This window comes from Phacochoerus africanus, chromosome 2, assembly GCF_016906955.1.
Source record: "Phacochoerus africanus isolate WHEZ1 chromosome 2, ROS_Pafr_v1, whole genome shotgun sequence".
NCBI lineage: Eukaryota > Metazoa > Chordata > Mammalia > Artiodactyla > Suidae > Phacochoerus > Phacochoerus africanus.
Window position 1 is genome coordinate 271,624,712 of NC_062545.1, and position 17,734 is coordinate 271,642,445.

Consider the following 17,734-nt stretch of genomic DNA (forward strand, 5'->3'; position numbering starts at 1 on the left):
CCACAGCTCACGGCAATGCCGGATCCTTAACCCACTGAGCGGGGTGAGGGATTGGAACCCACACCTCCATGGATACTAGTTGGGTTCATTACCGCTGAGCCACTATGGGAATTCCAGGCCCATGGTTTTTATATAGAAAGATGATTGTGAAGTTTTTTCCAATCATAAAAAATACTACTTGTAATTCAGAGCATAGAATAAATGAAAAACGTGAACTGTGAGGGAGGGGCTCAGGGATGGAGAGAGGCGGGAATGTCGCTGGTGCACAGGGGCTTGGAATGAGAGGCTGACGCCGATGTCCTGCTTCGGGGCGGTTGGGTTGCTGGCTTCAGGGCAGAACAGTGGACATGCTGAGGGCTCTGGCAGGGGGACCTTGGGTGGCAGGGGTACCTTGAGAGCTGCTCATTCCTCTCCCTGCTCCTCTGGGTCACCTGAGCCTGGGCAACTGGGTGGGGAGTCTGGGAGCGAGGGCCGTCCACCCCAGAGCCCCAGCCAGGGCTCCTGCACAGCGGCTCCACCACCAGATGGCCCTGTGGCCTTGGGCATGTGGCTTCCCCTCTCTGAGCCTGCAATTTCTGAAAGACTCTGAAAGTGATGAGCCCTCCTTGAAAGTGGCATTGAAGGATTCAGGGCGTGTTAGAGGTAAGAAGCTGCAGTTAACCAGCGCCACAGCCACCCCTGCCAGCGTCCCCACACTCCCCCTGCACAGGTGGGGGCGTGAGGCTCTGCAGAGAAATAGGAGGGTGTGTGGGAGGGGGGAGCAGGCCCTTCCCTCCCCAGATCAGGTGGCGCCCCCCTCTCCCAGCTCACTGTCCTCGTGGGGCAGGGCCAGGGGCGTCCCTAGGGATCTGCATCAGTGGGGGCAGACCCTGGCTCAGCCTCTCTGTCCCCACAGAGCTCAAGGACGAGGTCCTCCCCACGGCCCCTGAGGAGCCTCCCGAGTCAGTGGAACCGTCAGCTCCCCCCGAAGAGCTGGAGGCACAGATCTCGGAGTGTGTTGTGTGCCTGGAGCTGGAGGTAAGTCTGGGGCAACAGGCCCACCCTGAGCCTCTCAGGCAGGTGCTTGCCTTCTAAAGTCTCTTCCAGGGATAGAAGTATATTGTGTTCATTAGAAATCTTGGAAAATACAGGAAAGCAAACACATACACACAAAAAAAAAAAAGGAAAAAAAAAAGAGCTATGATCCTATGACCCAAACATGAGCAATGCTCAACTAACATTTTCTGAGCCTTTGTTCTTTTTTTTTTTTTTTTTTAAAAAGAGGGGTTCTTTTTTTCTCCTCCTTAATAAATATATTAAGGGAAACTTCCCAAGTCATTAAATCAATAGCACAGTTTTCTCTGGAGAGACTTTTTCTAAAGCCTTGTTTTAGAGACTGTAACAGGAGTTCCCACCGTGGCTCAGTAGAGACGAATCCTACTGGGAACCATGAGGTTGTGGGTTCGACCCCTGGCCTTGCTCAGCTGGTTAAGGATCCAGCATTGCCGTGGGCTGTGGTGTAGGTCACAGAGGTGGCTCGGATCCCACATTGCTGTGGCTGTGGCGTAGACCTCCAGCTGCAGCTCCGATTCGACCCCAAGCCTGGGAACTTCTGTATGCCGCAGGTGTGGCCCTAAAAAGCAAAAAAAAAAAAAAAAAAAAGTAAAACTAAATTAATGCCTATTGTAAAATTGAAAATGTAGCCGTTTTAGTACTTGCTACATTAATTTTATTAATTGCTGCATTCGTTTTTATTTATGTAGCAGTTAATAAAAACCATCCCTTCCCTCTACCAGGGATCCCACATAGAGAAGGCGGCCACAGCAGCAGTCTGATTGCCCCGGGGCACCTTGATGTGGGGGGACCTGTGGCTCTAAATTTAACCCCATCCCTGCTCAGGGCCTCCCAGGTGGCTCCCTGTTTCTCGTTACTGCCGATGGTGCTGCACCCAACAGCCTCCGACAGGGTTTGTAGCGCATCCTTGATTATGTCTTAGGACCACTTCCCACAAAGAGGAGGTGCGGAAGCTAAGCCTGGACCCACTACCGTGGCTTTTCATCCGTAATGTGTTGGGGTCATTCTGAGACTGAGGGGCCTGGCAACGTGCATAAAAACGCCCAAAGTGGGGACAACCTGTGCATCCAGCAGCGGGGCTGTCGCAGAGTGGGGCATGGAGAGCATCCAGGACGGGTGGTGGCACATGTTTCCGTGCAGCTGGATGGCTATGACGACCTCGCTCTCACCCCTTTAAGGGGAAGGACAAGGGGGGTCGGGCGCCAACTGTTGCCCCTTCCCCGGGGAACCAGGGTCCAGATGCTCCCGCTCTCCCCCCCCCGCCCAGGCGCAGGTGATCTTCCTCAACTGCGGCCACGTCTGCTGCTGCCGGCAGTGCAGCCAGCGCCTGCGCACTTGCCCGCTGTGCCGCCAGGACATCGTCCAGGGCCTCTGCATCTACTCCAGCCGCTGAGCACCGGCCGCCGCCCCCGCAGGCCCAGGGCTTCAGCCCCCGGAGTCCTCGGCCCTTGTCCCCACAGCCTGGGAGGGCACCCCAACCCTTGCTCTCCAAGCACGCCTGGGCCAGGCGGGGACAGCAGCATTCCTGACCAGGGACATAGCCGGTCCGAACACCGTGGAAGAGGACAGGACCCCTCGCCACACGAGGACAGGGTCTGGGTGGGGCGAGGCAGCTGTGCATCCATCTGAGCACAGGACCGAGGGTCCTGGCCACTGTGGCTCTGCCACTTCCCGGCCCCTCCAGCAGCCTCAGCGTCCTCATCAGGGGAACACTGGGTGGGGTGGTAAGGTCGGGGGGTGCCTGGGGGGCGGGCAGGGGGGCACCATGGCCCGTCCTCGGGTTGACTGGCCAGGCGGTGTTCAGTGGGGACCCTGGGCCACAGGCAGCATGGGTGCCCCCTTGCCTCCCTCTCTCCTGCTCCCCGCTGCTCTCCAGATCTGCACCTCCTCCCCTGATGCAGCTCACAGGCAGGTGCTGGGCTTTGCAAGCCCGAAGCAGGAAAGTCAATAAACCCACCTCCAGCCTGTTCCTTCCGCGTCATCACTGGGTCCTGATGGAGCCCGGGAAGCGGGGGTTGCGGCTCAGTGAGAAGGAAGTGCAGGCAGAGTTAGCCGAACCTCCCTCGTTGCAGGTAGGGACGGGGCCTCAGAAAAGAGAAGGGCCGGGACAGTCCTCAAAGCACGTGGTGCTGCGTGGCTGCCCCGTGTGCTCAATCATCGTCAGCCCAGGCCAGGGGCCCTGCAGCGGGGACGTGTGCCACTGGCTTTGCAGCCCAGGAGCATGTGGCCTCCCAAAACCGGTGCCGCTCCGCGGGTGTTGACGGCACGTCCCAGGGGCTGAGCTCCTTGTACTTGGGGAGGAGCTGTACCTTTTTTTGTGCCTTTTCCAGCAGGTAGGTTTGGGCCAAGGGCAGCTTTTTCTTTGAGCTAAAAGGCAGGCCTGCTCTGGTGCCTGGGCTCTGCCTCAGCTCACGTGGAGCCTGGCCGGCCTTCCAGACTCATCTGTTCAATTAGGGACTTGATGAGGCCCTGACATAGGCTGGCGGCCACCAGGGGGCACTGAGTGCCCATCCCAGACTCTGTCTAAGAGCCAATGGGACACGGGAGTCAGGTCCTAGGGTGGCAGGAAGAGCATCAGGTTGCTTGCCTCCCCGGGACTGCCGGGCCAGGACGTGGAAACAGCTTTGGATAAGAGCCCCTTGTGGCATGAGTCCTGCTTTCCAGGGCCCCTGGGGACTTCTGAGATGTCCCTCTCCACCCACCTTCCTGGGCCCTGCTTGGCTAAGAAGGGGAGACAGGGGCCTGAGGTGGGCAGGGCCGCTCTGTAGAGCACCGTGTCTGGTGGGGCACCTTGAGTCCTCTCCAAGCGCCCCCTTTTATGGCCGAGGAGCCTGAGTTCAGTGACATACCAAGGACAACAGCGACGGCAGCTGAGCCCCTGCCCTTTCTCACCTCGGCCCTTGGTGATGAGCCTTCAGCCACCATCCCCAAGGGGATGAGCAGCCCTCCCACCCAGCAGGGGCATGTTACACCCATGGGTGGGGTTGTCCCTGTACCCTGTAACCTCAGCCCAGGCTCCCCACCGTCCTGAGCCTCTTTTCACACCTGGGTGAAAGGTGATGGGGCACCCGCCACCTGGAGCCTCAGTGAGGCTCTGTCCTGCACATGATGGGCCCGGCCCATGGTAAGTGCTTGGAGATGCCAGGGGTCTTAACACTGGCACCACTGTTTGCACCCACCGTGAGCCTACCTGCTGTGGGCACTACAGGGCCACATGGTCATAAAGTAGTTGACGCCCCTCCTGGCCTCACCCTGCACGGACCTGGCTGAAGCCAGTCACCTCTGCGCTCCTCGTCCCTTCTCTCCAAGCCTCAGTTGCCTCCTCTGTAAAATGGGAGAAAGGACTTCTGACCACACACCTCGAGGCTCTCGGTCGAGCGACGAGCCCCAGAAGCCAGGCTCCTGCGCAGGTACCCCCTGCCCGCACCACACACGGGCCATCAGCTTTAAATAAAGCATTTATTGATTAGTAGAAGCTTAAACAGTTTGCATCATATTTTCAATACAATATCTGGGAGGGATGACTGGAAAACCCCAAAAGAAGGCACTAGAAGAGAGCATTTTAAGACGGAATGTGTTGGTAGAAGAGATTAGTGAGGCATTGAGATTAGGGCTGGGGGGGCACCAGGAGGGGTCCCTGAGCACCAGCCAGCGCCGTGTGTCCTGTCCAAGACCCTGGCCCAGGAAGCAGATGAGGTGGGGGAGGCAGGGCTGGGGCTGGGGGGGTGGGGGTGAGGATGGCACGCTGAAGAAGTCGGCCCCCACCCTGCCTGCCCTCCCCTCCAGCAGCAGGGGAGGGGGTCTGGGAATGGCCCTGGCTTGACCTTCACCCTCAGGACCAAGAAGCTGAGGAAGGGGACAGCCAGGCCCCACATGACTCACAAGGACATCTGGAGAGTCCCGGAGTTGTCAGGGGACTTGGAGACTCAGTGACAGCAGGGCCCACATCCAGCCTGACCCAGATGCTCATGGTGCCCATCCCCCTGCCCCTCGCAGGCCCCACCGGCTCCCTCGGAGGACAGCACGTACCCCACAAGTGGCCTGCAGAAGACAGAACCCATCCCACCAAGCCCTGCCGCTGAGCAACGTGCCCGCTCGGCCCCAGCACGGGGGACGAGGGGCTCCCAGCAGTGCAGGGGGGTCGGCAAAGGCTCGGCTTCCAGCAACACTCCATCTGCCACCTCTCCCACATGCCCAGCAGCACCCCTGCAGAGGCCGCCGCCTTCTTCCCTCAGACACATCCTCTCCCCAGACCAGCACATTCCAGGCCTTTCTGTTCCCTTCCACAGGGCCATGGCCCCATCCCCCTCCACCAGGCAGCCCTCCCCCTGCAGCCCCCCTCCTCGCACCTCCCCTCACCCGGGGCGGGACAGCAAGGCCGGTGTCCACTCCGAAACTGGCTTCTGGGGCCCAGCCGGGAGGAACGGGGCCGGGGAGGGGCCCCAAGGCTCCCTCTTCGTGGCTCCAGTGAGCCCCGGGGGGAGGGGGAGGGGGCCACGACAGATCTGCTCTCACCAACCTCTTTCCAAGGACAGCAGGACCCACGAGGAAAACCGGCCCCAGAGGAAGGACAGGGAGGGGGACTCAGGGGGCTAGGGCCATGGACACTCACCAGCCCCCTCAGCTGTGCCCACCCCCCAGCACAGAGAGGAAAGCCGAGATCATCCCACAGAAGCGAAAACAGAGCAACCAAGTGCGACCAAACCCAATAAAGTGACTCCGGTGGGCCCGCCCCTCCCCAGCCCCAGAGGTGCCACACCAGCCCTGCCCCTCCTCTGTCCGGAAGGCACAGACCCCAGCCCAGGGCCAAGGGCCTGCCAGTGCCTCGGGCGGGTGGCCCGTGTGCCGTGTCCAATAGAAGCTCGGGGTTGACTGGCCTAGAACTCAGTCTGCACCCCAGCGCTGTCCTCGGTGGTGGTGTGGATGGGGGGGCGGCCGCCGGGGCTGGACACCTGCTCCCCGGTCTCCTGGTCGCTGGGCTTGGGAGCCTCAAGGTCCACAGCCTTTCCAGGCGGGAGCTGCTGGAGGGGTGAGCTGGGCGGCGAGGTGGCCCCAGGGGCCACCACCGGCTGGGGGGTCTCCTGGGCGGGGGCCCCGTTGAGTAGGGGACTGGCCAGCGGGGGGCTCTCAGCCTGCAGATCCTGGGCCAGCAGGTCACGGAGCTCGGTGACACTGTCCGGCGACGCAGGTGATAGTGGCTCGGGGACAGCCTCAAAGGGCAGCCCTGCCTCCTCGTCCTGGACCACGGACACCACCTGCTTGGCACGCCGTCGCTTTTCGGAGAGGGCTGCTTCTGGGACGCCGGGGCTGCCGGTGTGCCCGCCGCTGTCACCACTGCCACCGTACTCCTCGCCCCAGTCGATGGGCGCGCCCTCGGCCAGTAGGTGCAGGTTGGGGTCGCTGTTGTGCATGACCACGCTGTCCCGGTACAGGTTGTGCTTCCTCTGCACGGCGGCCTCCTTCACCGCTGGGGACAGAAGTAGGGCCGTGTCAGGACATTCACCACGGGGCTGGCAGCAGCCTATGCTGCGCCCACGTGTGACCCGCAGCTTCCCCAAGAGGCCTCCCACAGGGGGGAGGTGGGTGCTGTGACGGGGAGGAGACCTATCTCAGGCCTCGAGACTGGGAAGCAGGGTCATTCATCTGACACCCCTGCGATGCCCAGGATCCACAGAGCAACGAAAGTGCAGGGATGCGATGCGACTGCACCGGTGACGGGCAAGTCTCAGCGTCTCTGAAGCTCAGCTGACCCCACCAGGAAGACCTGGGCAGCCACCTCCATCGCCCCCCAGGGTGAGGAGGTCCCACAGGCAGCAGCCCCCACCGCACCCCAGCCTGGCAGCCAGCCAGGGGGCGGGGGCGGGGGCAGGGGCACGCGTACCCTGCAGGATGTCTTTCATGACCGTCTGCAGCACCACCTCCTCGTACGTGTTCTCCACCAGGATGAACCTGGCAAAGTCCTCGAAGATCAGCTCCTGGAACCGGGACAGCTCCTGCCAGGCGGGGCGGGCGTGGGGGTAGAGAGAGGGACGTCAGGGCCGCTGGTCGGGCCCAGGGCTGGGGCGGGCCGGGAGGGCCAGTGGGGACGGGGCGCGCTCACCGACTTGCAGGTGGGCGCCAGCTTCTTGAGCAGGAACGGGATGGTGATCTGCAGCAGGGCCTCCCGGAAGAAGCGCTTCCGCACGGAGCTGCTGTCGTAGTCGTACTTCTGCCGGGAAAGCGGGAAGCGGGGGCTCCAGGTCAGGGGGCTCCAGGGGGCCCCTGGCCTGACCCGGGCCTCTGTGTCCGCCTCGGCGCAGGGGGCAGGGCCAGGCTGGCGGCTCACCTTCAGCACGCGCTCCAGGATGCGCTGGATGGACTTGCACAGCTCCTCCTTGGTGGGCCCCTTCCCCAGCTCCTGGTGCAGGAGGGTCTCGAAGGTGTACACGGCGTTGTCCATTTGCTGCGGGCGCACCTCGGGGTAAGTAAGGGCCCCCGGGGAGGAGAGGGCACCTGCATTCTCTATCGCCCGTTTACGCACGCCTTTGCTGAGTGTCTGGGGCACTGGGGCCAGTCCCCACCTCAGGGAAACAGGAAACAGAGCCCTGGGCCCTGCGGGAAGGGGCTTAGGGAATAAGGAGGGCTTCCAGGAGGAAGGGATCTCTGAGACCCAAAAAATGAGTCCGAATTAGCCAGGTGGACAGGACAGGTGTCCAGATTGTAGGGCACAGCCAAGAGACCAGGGCAGGAGAGAGCACACGGGGGCCGGGCAGGGCTGGGGAGGAAGGCCGCAGGGACATGGGGACCTGGGAAAAGCAGGGTGAGGAGGGTCAGTGGGCTGAGCAGGGTGAGGAGGGGGTGAGGAGGGGGTGAGTGGGGTGAGTAGGGTGAGGAGGGGGGAGGGGTGAGGAGGGGGGAGGGGTGAGGAGGGGGGAGGGGCGAGGAGGCGGGAGGAGGAGGAGGGTGAGGCAAGGGTGAGTGGGATGAGGAGGGGGAACAGGGGTGAGAGGGGGAAGAGAGGGGGAGGGGAGGAAGGGGTGCGTTCCCCCTCTCCCTTGTGAGGGGGGGAAGAGAGGGGGAGGAGGCGGGAGCAGGGGGAGGAGAGGGGGAGGGGAGACAGGGGAGGAGGGGTGGGGGGAGCAGGGGGCAGAAGGGGTGAGGAAGGGGGGGGGGGATGCAGGGAGGAGGAGGGGGAGGGGTGAGGGGGGAGGGGCGAGGAGGCGGTGGAGGAGGAGGGTGAGCAGTGGTGAGTGGGATGAGGAGGGGGGGAAGGGGGCACAGGGGGTGAAGAAGGGGGGAAGAGGGCGGCCCACGGAGGGGGAGCAGGAGCTGAGGAGGGGGTGAGCAGGGTGAGGAGGGCGGGAGCAAGGACGTGAGCCAGGGGGGGAGGAGGGGGGAGCAGGGTGGTGAGGACGGTGGGAGCAGGAGTGAGGAGGGGGAGGAGGGGGAATGGGAATGGGGAGGACGGGGAGGAGGGGTCAATGGGGAGGAGGGGGAGGGGGAGGAGGGATGAGGAGGGGGAGGAGGGGTGAGGGATGAGGAGGGATGAGGAGAGGGGAGCAGGGGGAGCACACCGGGCCCACCTCACGCATGTGGATCTGGGCTCGCTGCTTGAACACAGACGTGCTGGACACGTCAAAACGCTGCTGTAGCCCGTCGAGCCGCAGCGGCTCCATCTTCTCATAGCAGCTCTGCATCTTGAGAGGGTGGTACGCCAGCTGGGACAGCTTCTCCATGTACTGCAGGGAGCCAGGGGTTCGCGAGCTGAGCTGGGGCCACTGGAGTGGCCAGGTAGCCCCGGGGCCCTCGGGGTTCAGGCCCTGGGGCTGGCACTGGCACCAGGGAAAGCCATCCTTCCCTGCCCATATGGGCAAGTGCTGGGGGGGAACCAGGGACAGGCAGGAGGGGTGGGGTCCAGCAGCACAGCGCGTGGAGAGAGGTCAGCCTGGGCGCTGGGCGACCTCAGGCAAGTCGATCACCCCCTCTTAGCCTTAGTTTCCTCTGCCTCCAAATTAGGAGATGGTTTTCAAGATCCCTGAGGTCCTTTCTTTTCCTTTGCTTTTTTTTTTCTTTTTAGGGCCGCGCCCGAGGCATATGGGTCAAATCGGAGCTGTAGCTGCCAGCCTACACCACAGCCATAGCAAGGCAGGATCCGAGCCTCATCTGCCACCTACACCACAGCTCACGGCAACGCCGGATCCTTAACCCACCGAGTGAGGCTGGGGATTGAACCCACATCCTCATGGATACTGTCAGGTTTGTCACCACTGAGCCACAACAGGAACTCCCTACGGTTCGTTCCGATCCTCAAATTCTTGCCATTGTCAGAAGACTCCTCAGTTTGGGGTGTAGAAGAAAGAGGAGGCTGAGGTTACAGGATGAATTCTGTCTGAACCTGACAACTGGGTGGGGCTCCAGGCAGCTGATGCCCCCAGTGTGGGGTCTGTGAAGGCTGTTCACCCCAAAAACCAGAGAAGTGAGGGGGGCTGGCTCCAGGGCCGGTGCATGAAACACGCTCTCGCCTGGCCCTTGGTCTCCCACAGGCCCTCTGTCCACAGGTTGTGCCCAGGAGGGGCGGGGCCCGTCCCATCACAGTGAGCACCTGACGGGGCCTGACCTGCCCCAGCCCCTGGCGCCCGGCTCACCTCGCCCAGCTTGTCGATGCCACCCTCGTTGATGACATTCAGGTTCATGTCGGTGACCTCCTTGAAGAAGACATCCCGCACCTCGGTGAAGCCCTGGCTGGTGGGCACCATCAGGGCCTCCAGGATGGACGGGATGTAGGGCTGGACGTGGTTCCGGACACACACCTCCGCCTTGGGGAGGATGGAGGCTGCACCCGGGGAGCTGGTTAGCGGACGGATTCCCCCCAGAGCCACTCCCACCACCCCAGACCCCCGAGGCCAGAGGCCCCCTGTGTATTATCCTTGAAACAAAACCGCTGGTGACAACATGAGCCAACTGTGGCTTCTCGAGGTTACAGCTGACGATGCAGCATCAATAACTGGGCGCTGAGACCCTGACGGTCTTGAAACCGTGATGGCAAGAAACTCAGGAAACCTCCAATCTCAAGGTTGGCAGTCCTTCTGCTTAACTAGAGGAAGAGGAACACTCGCCTTAGGGGGCCTTGCTCCTTTGTTTGGGGGAAAAAAAAAAAAAAAAAAAGAGGTTCCTGTCATGGCGCAGTGGTTAATGAATCCGACTAGGAACCAAGGGGTTGCGGGTTTGATCCCTGGCCTTGCTCAGTGGGTTAAGGATCTGGCGTTGCCATGAGCTGTGGTGTAGGTTGCAGACGCGGCTCGGATCCCGCGTTGCTGAGGCTCTGGCATAGGCCTGAGGCTACAGCTCCAATTTGACCCCTAGCCTGGGAACCTCTATCTGCCGTGACTGTGGCCCTAGAAAAGGCAAAAAGACGAAAGAAAAGAAAAGAAAAACACTTCAGGGGTCTCCATGAGCCCCTGGGTTCTGCAAACCCTGAGCCGGAGTCTGCTCTGCGATGCGTGGCCTGGCACAGCAGCACTGTGGGCAAGGCTGCTCCCTGGTGGGCAGGGACTGTCTCCAGGCACGGGGGGTAGACATCCCTCCCTCTCCCTGCCCGGCTGCCCAGCTAACGGTGTTTGCTCCCCACATAAATGTCCATCCATGTGGCCAGCGTGTGATGGGCGACAACTGAGCAAAAGGGGCCCGGCAGGCTCGGAACAGAAAGGAGCCTCCAGGGAGCGGAAGTCAGGCTTGGCTGAAGGGGAATCAAAGTCAAGCTGCTGTCACTAAAATGACACGTGGTGAATCTGACCAAAGACCCGCAGGCCTGGACTCCTCGACACCGTTTAGATCATCGAGACCCGGGTTTACGGAAGCAACAGCCACCAAATAACCCCTGGGGCTTGGAGGAACAATGGCTCAGATTCGATACTGGTTTTTACTTTTTTTTTCTCCTCTTTTGGCTGCCCAGCAGCATATGGCGTTCCCTGGGCCAGGGATCAGATCTGAGCCGCAACTGTGACCTTCGCGGCAGCTGCGGCAACACCAGGTCCTTTAACCCACTGCACCGGGCTTGGAATCGAACCCACCGCCTGTGCTGCTGCAGCTGGATTCTTAACCCACTGTGCCACAGCGGGAACAGCTCTATTTCGGTTTCTAAAACATAATCGAAGGATCAGGTCATTGCTGGGAAAGGTCTCCGTTCCCCTGAAATAGGCCGGAGGGACGCCCTGGCCCCAGCATTGTCCGTGCGGGGATGACAAGCCTGGCAGGGGGCCTGCCCGCCTACCTCGGATCTTGCTGGCCAGGTGCTCCTTGGAGGTGATGATCTGGTCCATGTCGGTGCGGATGACCGCCTCCATGGCCGGCCGGGCCAGCTGCAGCTTGGACAGCACGGCCTCAAAGCGCGCCTTGGCCTGCTCGTACACCATGCGGTACACGGCGTCCGAGATCTGCGGGCAGGGCGCCGAGTGTCAGCGCCAGGCGGAGGGGGCCGGGCCGCGGCAGGGTCCCCACCCGGCTCCCCGGCCCACCCACCTGGATCCACTGTCGCTGCCGTTCCTGCGGCTTCCCCTTCAGCCGGGGGGCAAGCTCTGCCTTCAGCTCAGGACCCAGCTCCTCCATGACCAGGTTGCTCAGGATCTACGACCAGGAGGCACAGGCCAGGCAGGGGTCAGAACACGTCCAGCCGGTGTGCCCTGGTCCACGTTCCGGCAAACTCGGCCACGTGAGCCCCCCACTGCCCTGTGCCCCACGTCTCCACTGCCCTCTCTCCTGAGCATCATCTGCGTAGGTCCCAGCCCATCTGCACGGGTGTCCTGTGGGATCCTGTAGGGGCCCCGCCTCAGGACCTTTGCACATGCTGCCTCCCAGTCTGGAATGCCACTCCCCGGGCTCCTTGCCTGCACGTGGAAGTGTGTGTGTTTACTTGTCAAATACAGACGTTCTTCCGCTAGACAGAGAGCTCCCTGAGGGCTGGGGCTGCGTCCCTCTTACAGTGAAACCCTAGCACCTAGGTCAGAGTAGGTGCTCAGTTAATGCCTGAACAAAATAACAAGTAGTCCCCCTGCGTGACCCACCTCAGCCTCCACCTGTCTGAATCTGGGCTTGATGCCTCAGTTTTGTCCAAACCTGTAGTGAGGGCACCAGAGCCTGGCCTGTGTGCTCGGTGCCACCCCCAACCCCCACCCAGGCCCTGGGCTGCCTTCCGCAGCCTCCCCCCCACCCCCAGCCCCGGCCTCACCTGCACCTCGTTCCCACACAGCATCTCCCAGGTGCCGTACAGCTCCTTCGACTGGCGGTACATGCGGATGGCGTCCGTGAACGCGGGGCCCTCCACCTTGGAGTCCTCGGGGATCCCTGCCCAGGAGGGGGATGGAGAGAGGAGGTTGGCAGGATGCCTTGGTGGCTGCCACCAAGACCAACGCGTTGACTGCTCCAAACTGCCCGCACTGCTCTCGTAGTGACAGTGACAAGAGTAACTGCAATGACAGTAAGAGTGATAATAACCCACCACCAGCAGCACGTCGACCTCCTTCACATGCTCCTTATCTCCTTAAATCCTCCCAGCCACCCCAGACATGGACACTGTCATTTACTTGGCTTTTCCAGATGAAGAAACAAGCTCCACGGTCAGGCCACTGCTGAGGGGCCCGGGCAGCCAAGTGGCAGAGCCAGGACTAGAAGCCACCCCAGCCAGCATGGCAGAGAGGGTACCAGAGGCCCCCAGAGGCTCTCCTTCCATCAGGGGGCCCGACGGGAAACCTTCTCAGCTCTGCAGGCCAGACAATTGTCCTGGCTACTCAACCTGCTGTCACAGCTGGAGAACGGCCACACGGTGTGAGCGAATGAGCCAATCAAGCTGGCCCTGGCTCCATTTGGTTCACTGGCCATAGTTTGCCAGGCCTTGCTGCAGATCACTGAACCCACGGGGCCTCAGTTTTCCTTCCTGAACAGTGGGAACAAAGACCAGCCTGGTCTCTCATACCCACTGTGTGGCTCCAGGGACCACGGTATAAACTGCTGTGACCTGGAGTTCCTGTCGTGGCGCAGTGGTTAACGAATCCGACTAGGAACCATGAGGTTGCGGGTTCGGTCCCTGCCCTTGCTCAGTGGGTTAATGATCCGGCGTTGCCGTGAGCTGTGGTGTAGGTTGCAGACGCGGCTCGGATCCCGTGTTGCTGTGGCTCTGGTGTAGGCTGGTGGCTATGGCTCCGATTGGACCCCTAGCCTGGGAACCTCCATATGCCGCCGGAGCGGCCCAAGAAATAGCAAAAAGACAAAAATAAAAATAAAAAATAATAAACTGCTGTGACCTGCAAGGCCAGGGCCCAGGAGCCACTGGCCCCGGCAGGCACCGCGGCGCACAGACTGAGTGACCCACAGCGCCAAACGGCCCCCACAGCCCTGGGTCTGCCTCGCTCGCCGCTGTGCATTCAGGGCCTTAAACTACCATCTCTCTACTTTTGTCCTCACTGGTGGCGGTGGTGGCCCAGGTGAGTTTGCCCACCGCCCCCGCCCCGGTGAGGGGGCCGATGCACGAGGGCATGGACCTCCAGACTGGCTGCGGGAAGTTGGGAAATCCGACTTCGGGAAGAACGTGGTTAAACGCTCAGAGCTGGGCAGCGGGTGGCCACCCTGGCTGCGTGCCTCTAACCGCTGTGTCCCCGGAGCCAAGGGCAGGGGAACAGCAGCCTGTGCCTCTGTTACCCCGGCTCTCACTGCGGTGACCAGAGGCTGAGTCACCCCCACAGAGAAAAAGGCCCTCTCCTGCCTGGGGAGGACCCCCTCCCCCATCCCCACCCGGCTGAGCACAGGAACCACTGCCTGTCGGGCTGGAAGGGAGCTCAGCCCCGCGCCTGCTGGGCAGCTCCCTGGCTGGGGTGGGGGCGTCAAGGGTGTCTCGCCCTGCGTCTCAGGGACCTGCGATGAGGAGGGCGTGACGGGGAAGAGCAGGGATGTCCCAGCTGGGCAGGGGAGGAACCCCCTTGGGCTTAAGGAGGGGAACCGTCTCCCCAAGACTGGGTTTTGCCGGGAAACCTCAGGCTGCGCGGTACCTGCAACCCCCGCATCAGGGCATTGACATGCTGCGGACAGCAGGCCAGGGGGGCCGGCCAGGGGCCGCCTCCCCGGCGGCAGAAGGCAAGGCAGGGGCTGGGCCGCAGGAAGGAGGCCACCGATGTGCCACCCCTGCCTGCCTGGGCCTGGCTGTCAGGGAGCGAGCTGTGCTGCCCCCTCCTGTGCTGATGTCCCCACCCCAGGACCTCAGAACGTGACCGGGTCTGGAGACAGAGACTTGAAGAGGCAAGTACGTTCAAAGAAGGGGCCCGGCCTGGTCCCCAATCCACTCTGACGGGTGTCCCCATAAGACGAAGAAATCCAGACACGGAGGGGCACACGCGAGGGTACCGGGTGAGGCAGGGAGAGGTGGCTGCCCGCCAGCCCGGGGGGGAGGCCCCGGAGGAAAAGGAACCTGCGCACACCTCAGTCGTGGGCTTCCAGCCTCCAGAGCTGCACTTAAATAAACCTCTGTGGTTTAAGCCACCCCGTCCGTGATCCTTTTAACGGCAGCCCGAGGAGACTAGGAGCCCGGCCTGGCTGAGACCCCCACACATATCCTCTTCTCTGCTCCCCAAAAGGGCTCTGCGAGGGGCTGCTGTCCTCAGCCCCGCTGCTCCCGACGACGAGGCAAAGTCACTGGCACGCCGCCAGGGAATGGCAGCTCCAGGGCTCGAACCCGGGAGCAGCCGACTCAAGCGAGTCCGAGAGACTTCCTGCCTGTGGGGTCCTCAGGGTCGCGGTGAGAAAGGAACTGCATTCCTCAGTCCTGGGCAGCAGGCAGAGGGGGCGGCGGTCAGACAGGAAGGGGCCGTGACCTCTGCACCCCGGGCCCACCCGGAGGGCTCAGCTCGCCACCCCCAGCTGCTCCGGGAATGCAGGATGCGAGGGGAGCCCTGGACCAACTGGCGTCCACCCAGCTTGGCCTTCTTCCCCACCCCACCCCCCCACTTCCTGGCAGCCCCCAGAGTGAGCAATTCCAGGCTCCAGATTCCAGGCCCAGCCTCCGAGGAAGCAGAGGACTTTCCCACAGTCCTCAGGGTGGAGGAAGAGGCTCCTCTCGAACCTTCCTGCCACAGGATGCCCCCTCTCCCCATCCCAGCAGCCCTCCCTGGCCTCCCCTCCTGCCCGCAGCGCCCACACCCACGGCCTCCAGCTGAGCACCCTCTCTGTGCCAGGCACAGGGCCAGGAGCACTCCCGAATAAGCTCATTCATTCCTTCCAGTAATCCCGCAAAGTTTGTCACGCCTGACCCTCCATGGGGCACCCAAAGGTGGCTGGCTCTCTCCCACCTGGTCTGTCCCCATCCCACCCTCCTGGCCTGGGGTCACTCATTAGCCTTGGAAACCTGGAAAGGGTGGAGCTGGGCCAGAAAAGAGAGAAGAGGGAGGAGGAGGGGGAGGGGAGAAGGGGGGGGAAAGAGGAGTGAGGGGGGCGGAGGGGGAGGGGAGAAGGGGGGGGAAAGAGGAGTGAGGGGGGCGGAGGGGGAGGGGAGGAGGAGGGGAGAGGGGAGGAGGAGGGGGAGGGAGAGAAGAGGTGGGAGGGGGGAGGAGAGGAGGAGGGGGGAGGATGGGGAGGGGAGGAGGAGGGGGAAGGGAGGGTACCCCAGGACAGGCAGCTTGAGCCCAAATGGCCTCAGCCCAGCCCTGGCCCCTCAGCCCCTGGGGACCTGGGAACAGGAGGCTCTTTGTGGGCAGCAGGGGTTGGCCTGACTGAAGACCAGGTTCCTCCCGCCTGGCAGGTTCCAGCGGGGCAGAGGCGACCCTAGAGAGTGGAGGGGGACAGGTGGGGTGAGCCACGTTACCGTGTGGCGCGCCTCCAGGCGTGGGTGCCCACAGTGTCTGCCCACCATGGTGGGGAGCCTTGCCCAAGGAGTGCCGGGCATGGAGACGGGGGCTGCCTCTCTCTGCTGCCCTGAGGCCAGGTCACCAGGAAGGAAGTTCAGCCGGGACAGAACTGTTCCTCCCTCAAGGGCAGAAAGACCCCAGTGCCCCACCGTCCCACTGAGACAATCCTTTTTGATCAAACTCCTTAGAGCCCTCCAGGGCCCTCCAGAGCTGACCCAAGGGCCCCCCCCAGCCCCATTTCCGGTCACCCCCTCCCCACTCCATGGCATTTCCTCCTCTAAACTGCTCCCACCCGGGGGGCCCTCTGTCTGGAACACCCCTCCCTCCGCTCTAGGACTATTCATCCTCCAGGTCTCAGCTGAACTCCGCCTCCACCTCCGCCTCCTCAAGGAAAGCGGCCTGATCAACCCCTCCCCCCACACAGGACCAGCCCCCCAGGACACGCACGCCCTCCAGGCTCTGAGGGACTCATTGCCCAGCCCCCAGGACAGTGGTGACTCGTCACCCCCTGGTGTCCTCATCTGTTTAACATGTGTTTTCCCCACCAGGCGGCCAGCAGCAGCATGGGAGCAAGAACCGTGTCTTGCTGTCTTTGTGCATCCTCCGTGCCCAGACCTGGGCCTGGCTCTGAGTAGACGTTAAAATGTTTGTTGAATGACCACTACGAAAAACATTATGGAGGACCTCAGAAAACTAAACATAGAACCACCACACGACCCAGCAGTCCCACTCTGGGGCATATATCCAGACAACACTTTCCTGGAAAAAGACACATGCACCCGTATGTTCACTGCAGCACTACTGGCAACAGCCAAGACATGGAAACAACCTAAATGTCCACTGACAGATGAATGGATGAAGAAGCTGTGGTACATACACACAGTGGAATACTACTCAGCCATAAAAACAAAATAATGCCATTTGCAACAACATGGATGGAACTAGAGACTCTCATACTAAGTGAAATAAGTCAGAAAGAGAAAGGCAAACACCACATGATATCGCTTATATCTGGAATCTAATATATGACACAAATGAACTTTTCCACAGAAAAGAAACTCACGAACTTGGAGAACAGACTGGTGGTTGCCAAGGGGGAGGGAGTGGGATGGACTGGGAGTCTGGGGTTGACAGATGCAAACTATTGCCTTTGGAGTGAATAAGCAAAGAGATCCTGCTGTGTAGCACTGGGAACTATATCTAGTCACTTATGATGGAGCATGATGGAGGATAATGTGAGAAAAAGAACATATATGTGTAAGTGTGACTGGGTCACTTTGCTGTACCATAGAAAATTGACAGAACACTGTAAACCAGCTATAATGGAAAAATAAAAATCATTTTAAAAAAGTTCATTGAATGAATGAATGAGGTGGAAGGGACCTCACTTTACAGATGAGAACAATGAGGCCCCGAGGGAGGAAAGGAACTTTCCAGACTACTGTACAGGTTGGTGGTAAGAAGAGAAACAATACCATAAGAAAATCTTTGGCATGCATTGACTGGATTCCCACTGTGAATCCTCCCAAGCCCTCTTAGACACAGGAGAGGTTATTAACCCATTTTACAGCGGCTCCAAGAGGTAAGCTGGCCTCCTAAGGTCATGCTGCTAGAAAGTGGCAGAATAAGAATGTAACAACCACATCCCTCTGAAAATAAGTTCCCCCAATTTTTTTCCTGAGTATCCCAGAACGGTTTCCATCAAGGAAGAAAGGGAAGTTTCCTTTGCCCAGAAGGAAAATGGGAACAGCTCATAGAGCAGGGGGGCCACACCACACGCAGCCACTAGGTGTCACCCTTGAGTGCATAATCCGGGA

General features: G+C 61.0%; 2 protein-coding genes across 4 annotated transcripts in view; one reads left to right on the plus strand and one right to left on the minus strand.

Moving 5' to 3' along the window:
- The window catches only part of LRSAM1 (leucine rich repeat and sterile alpha motif containing 1), a 44,284-nt gene extending 41,488 nt beyond the window's left edge, over nt 1-2,796 (plus strand). For all 3 annotated transcript variants that reach the window (XM_047768451.1, XM_047768453.1, XM_047768454.1), the window contains 2 exons: nt 896-1,017; nt 2,321-2,796. In XM_047768451.1, the coding sequence (XP_047624407.1) occupies nt 896-1,017; nt 2,321-2,446 (248 nt within the window). In that variant the 3' untranslated portion in view covers nt 2,447-2,796. The remainder of the gene's footprint in view (nt 1-895; nt 1,018-2,320) is intronic.
- Nucleotides 2,797-4,498: 1,702 nt separating this feature from the next.
- The window catches only part of NIBAN2 (niban apoptosis regulator 2), a 57,165-nt gene continuing 43,929 nt past the window's right edge, over nt 4,499-17,734 (minus strand). Inside the window, exons 6-14 of the mRNA XM_047768458.1 lie at nt 12,257-12,372; nt 11,551-11,655; nt 11,303-11,465; nt 9,678-9,865; nt 8,616-8,771; nt 7,379-7,495; nt 7,154-7,261; nt 6,935-7,046; nt 4,499-6,520 (exon numbers count right to left, since the gene is read on the minus strand). Of these exons, the coding sequence (XP_047624414.1) occupies nt 5,931-6,520; nt 6,935-7,046; nt 7,154-7,261; nt 7,379-7,495; nt 8,616-8,771; nt 9,678-9,865; nt 11,303-11,465; nt 11,551-11,655; nt 12,257-12,372 (1,655 nt within the window). The 3' untranslated portion in view covers nt 4,499-5,930. The remainder of the gene's footprint in view (nt 6,521-6,934; nt 7,047-7,153; nt 7,262-7,378; nt 7,496-8,615; nt 8,772-9,677; nt 9,866-11,302; nt 11,466-11,550; nt 11,656-12,256; nt 12,373-17,734) is intronic.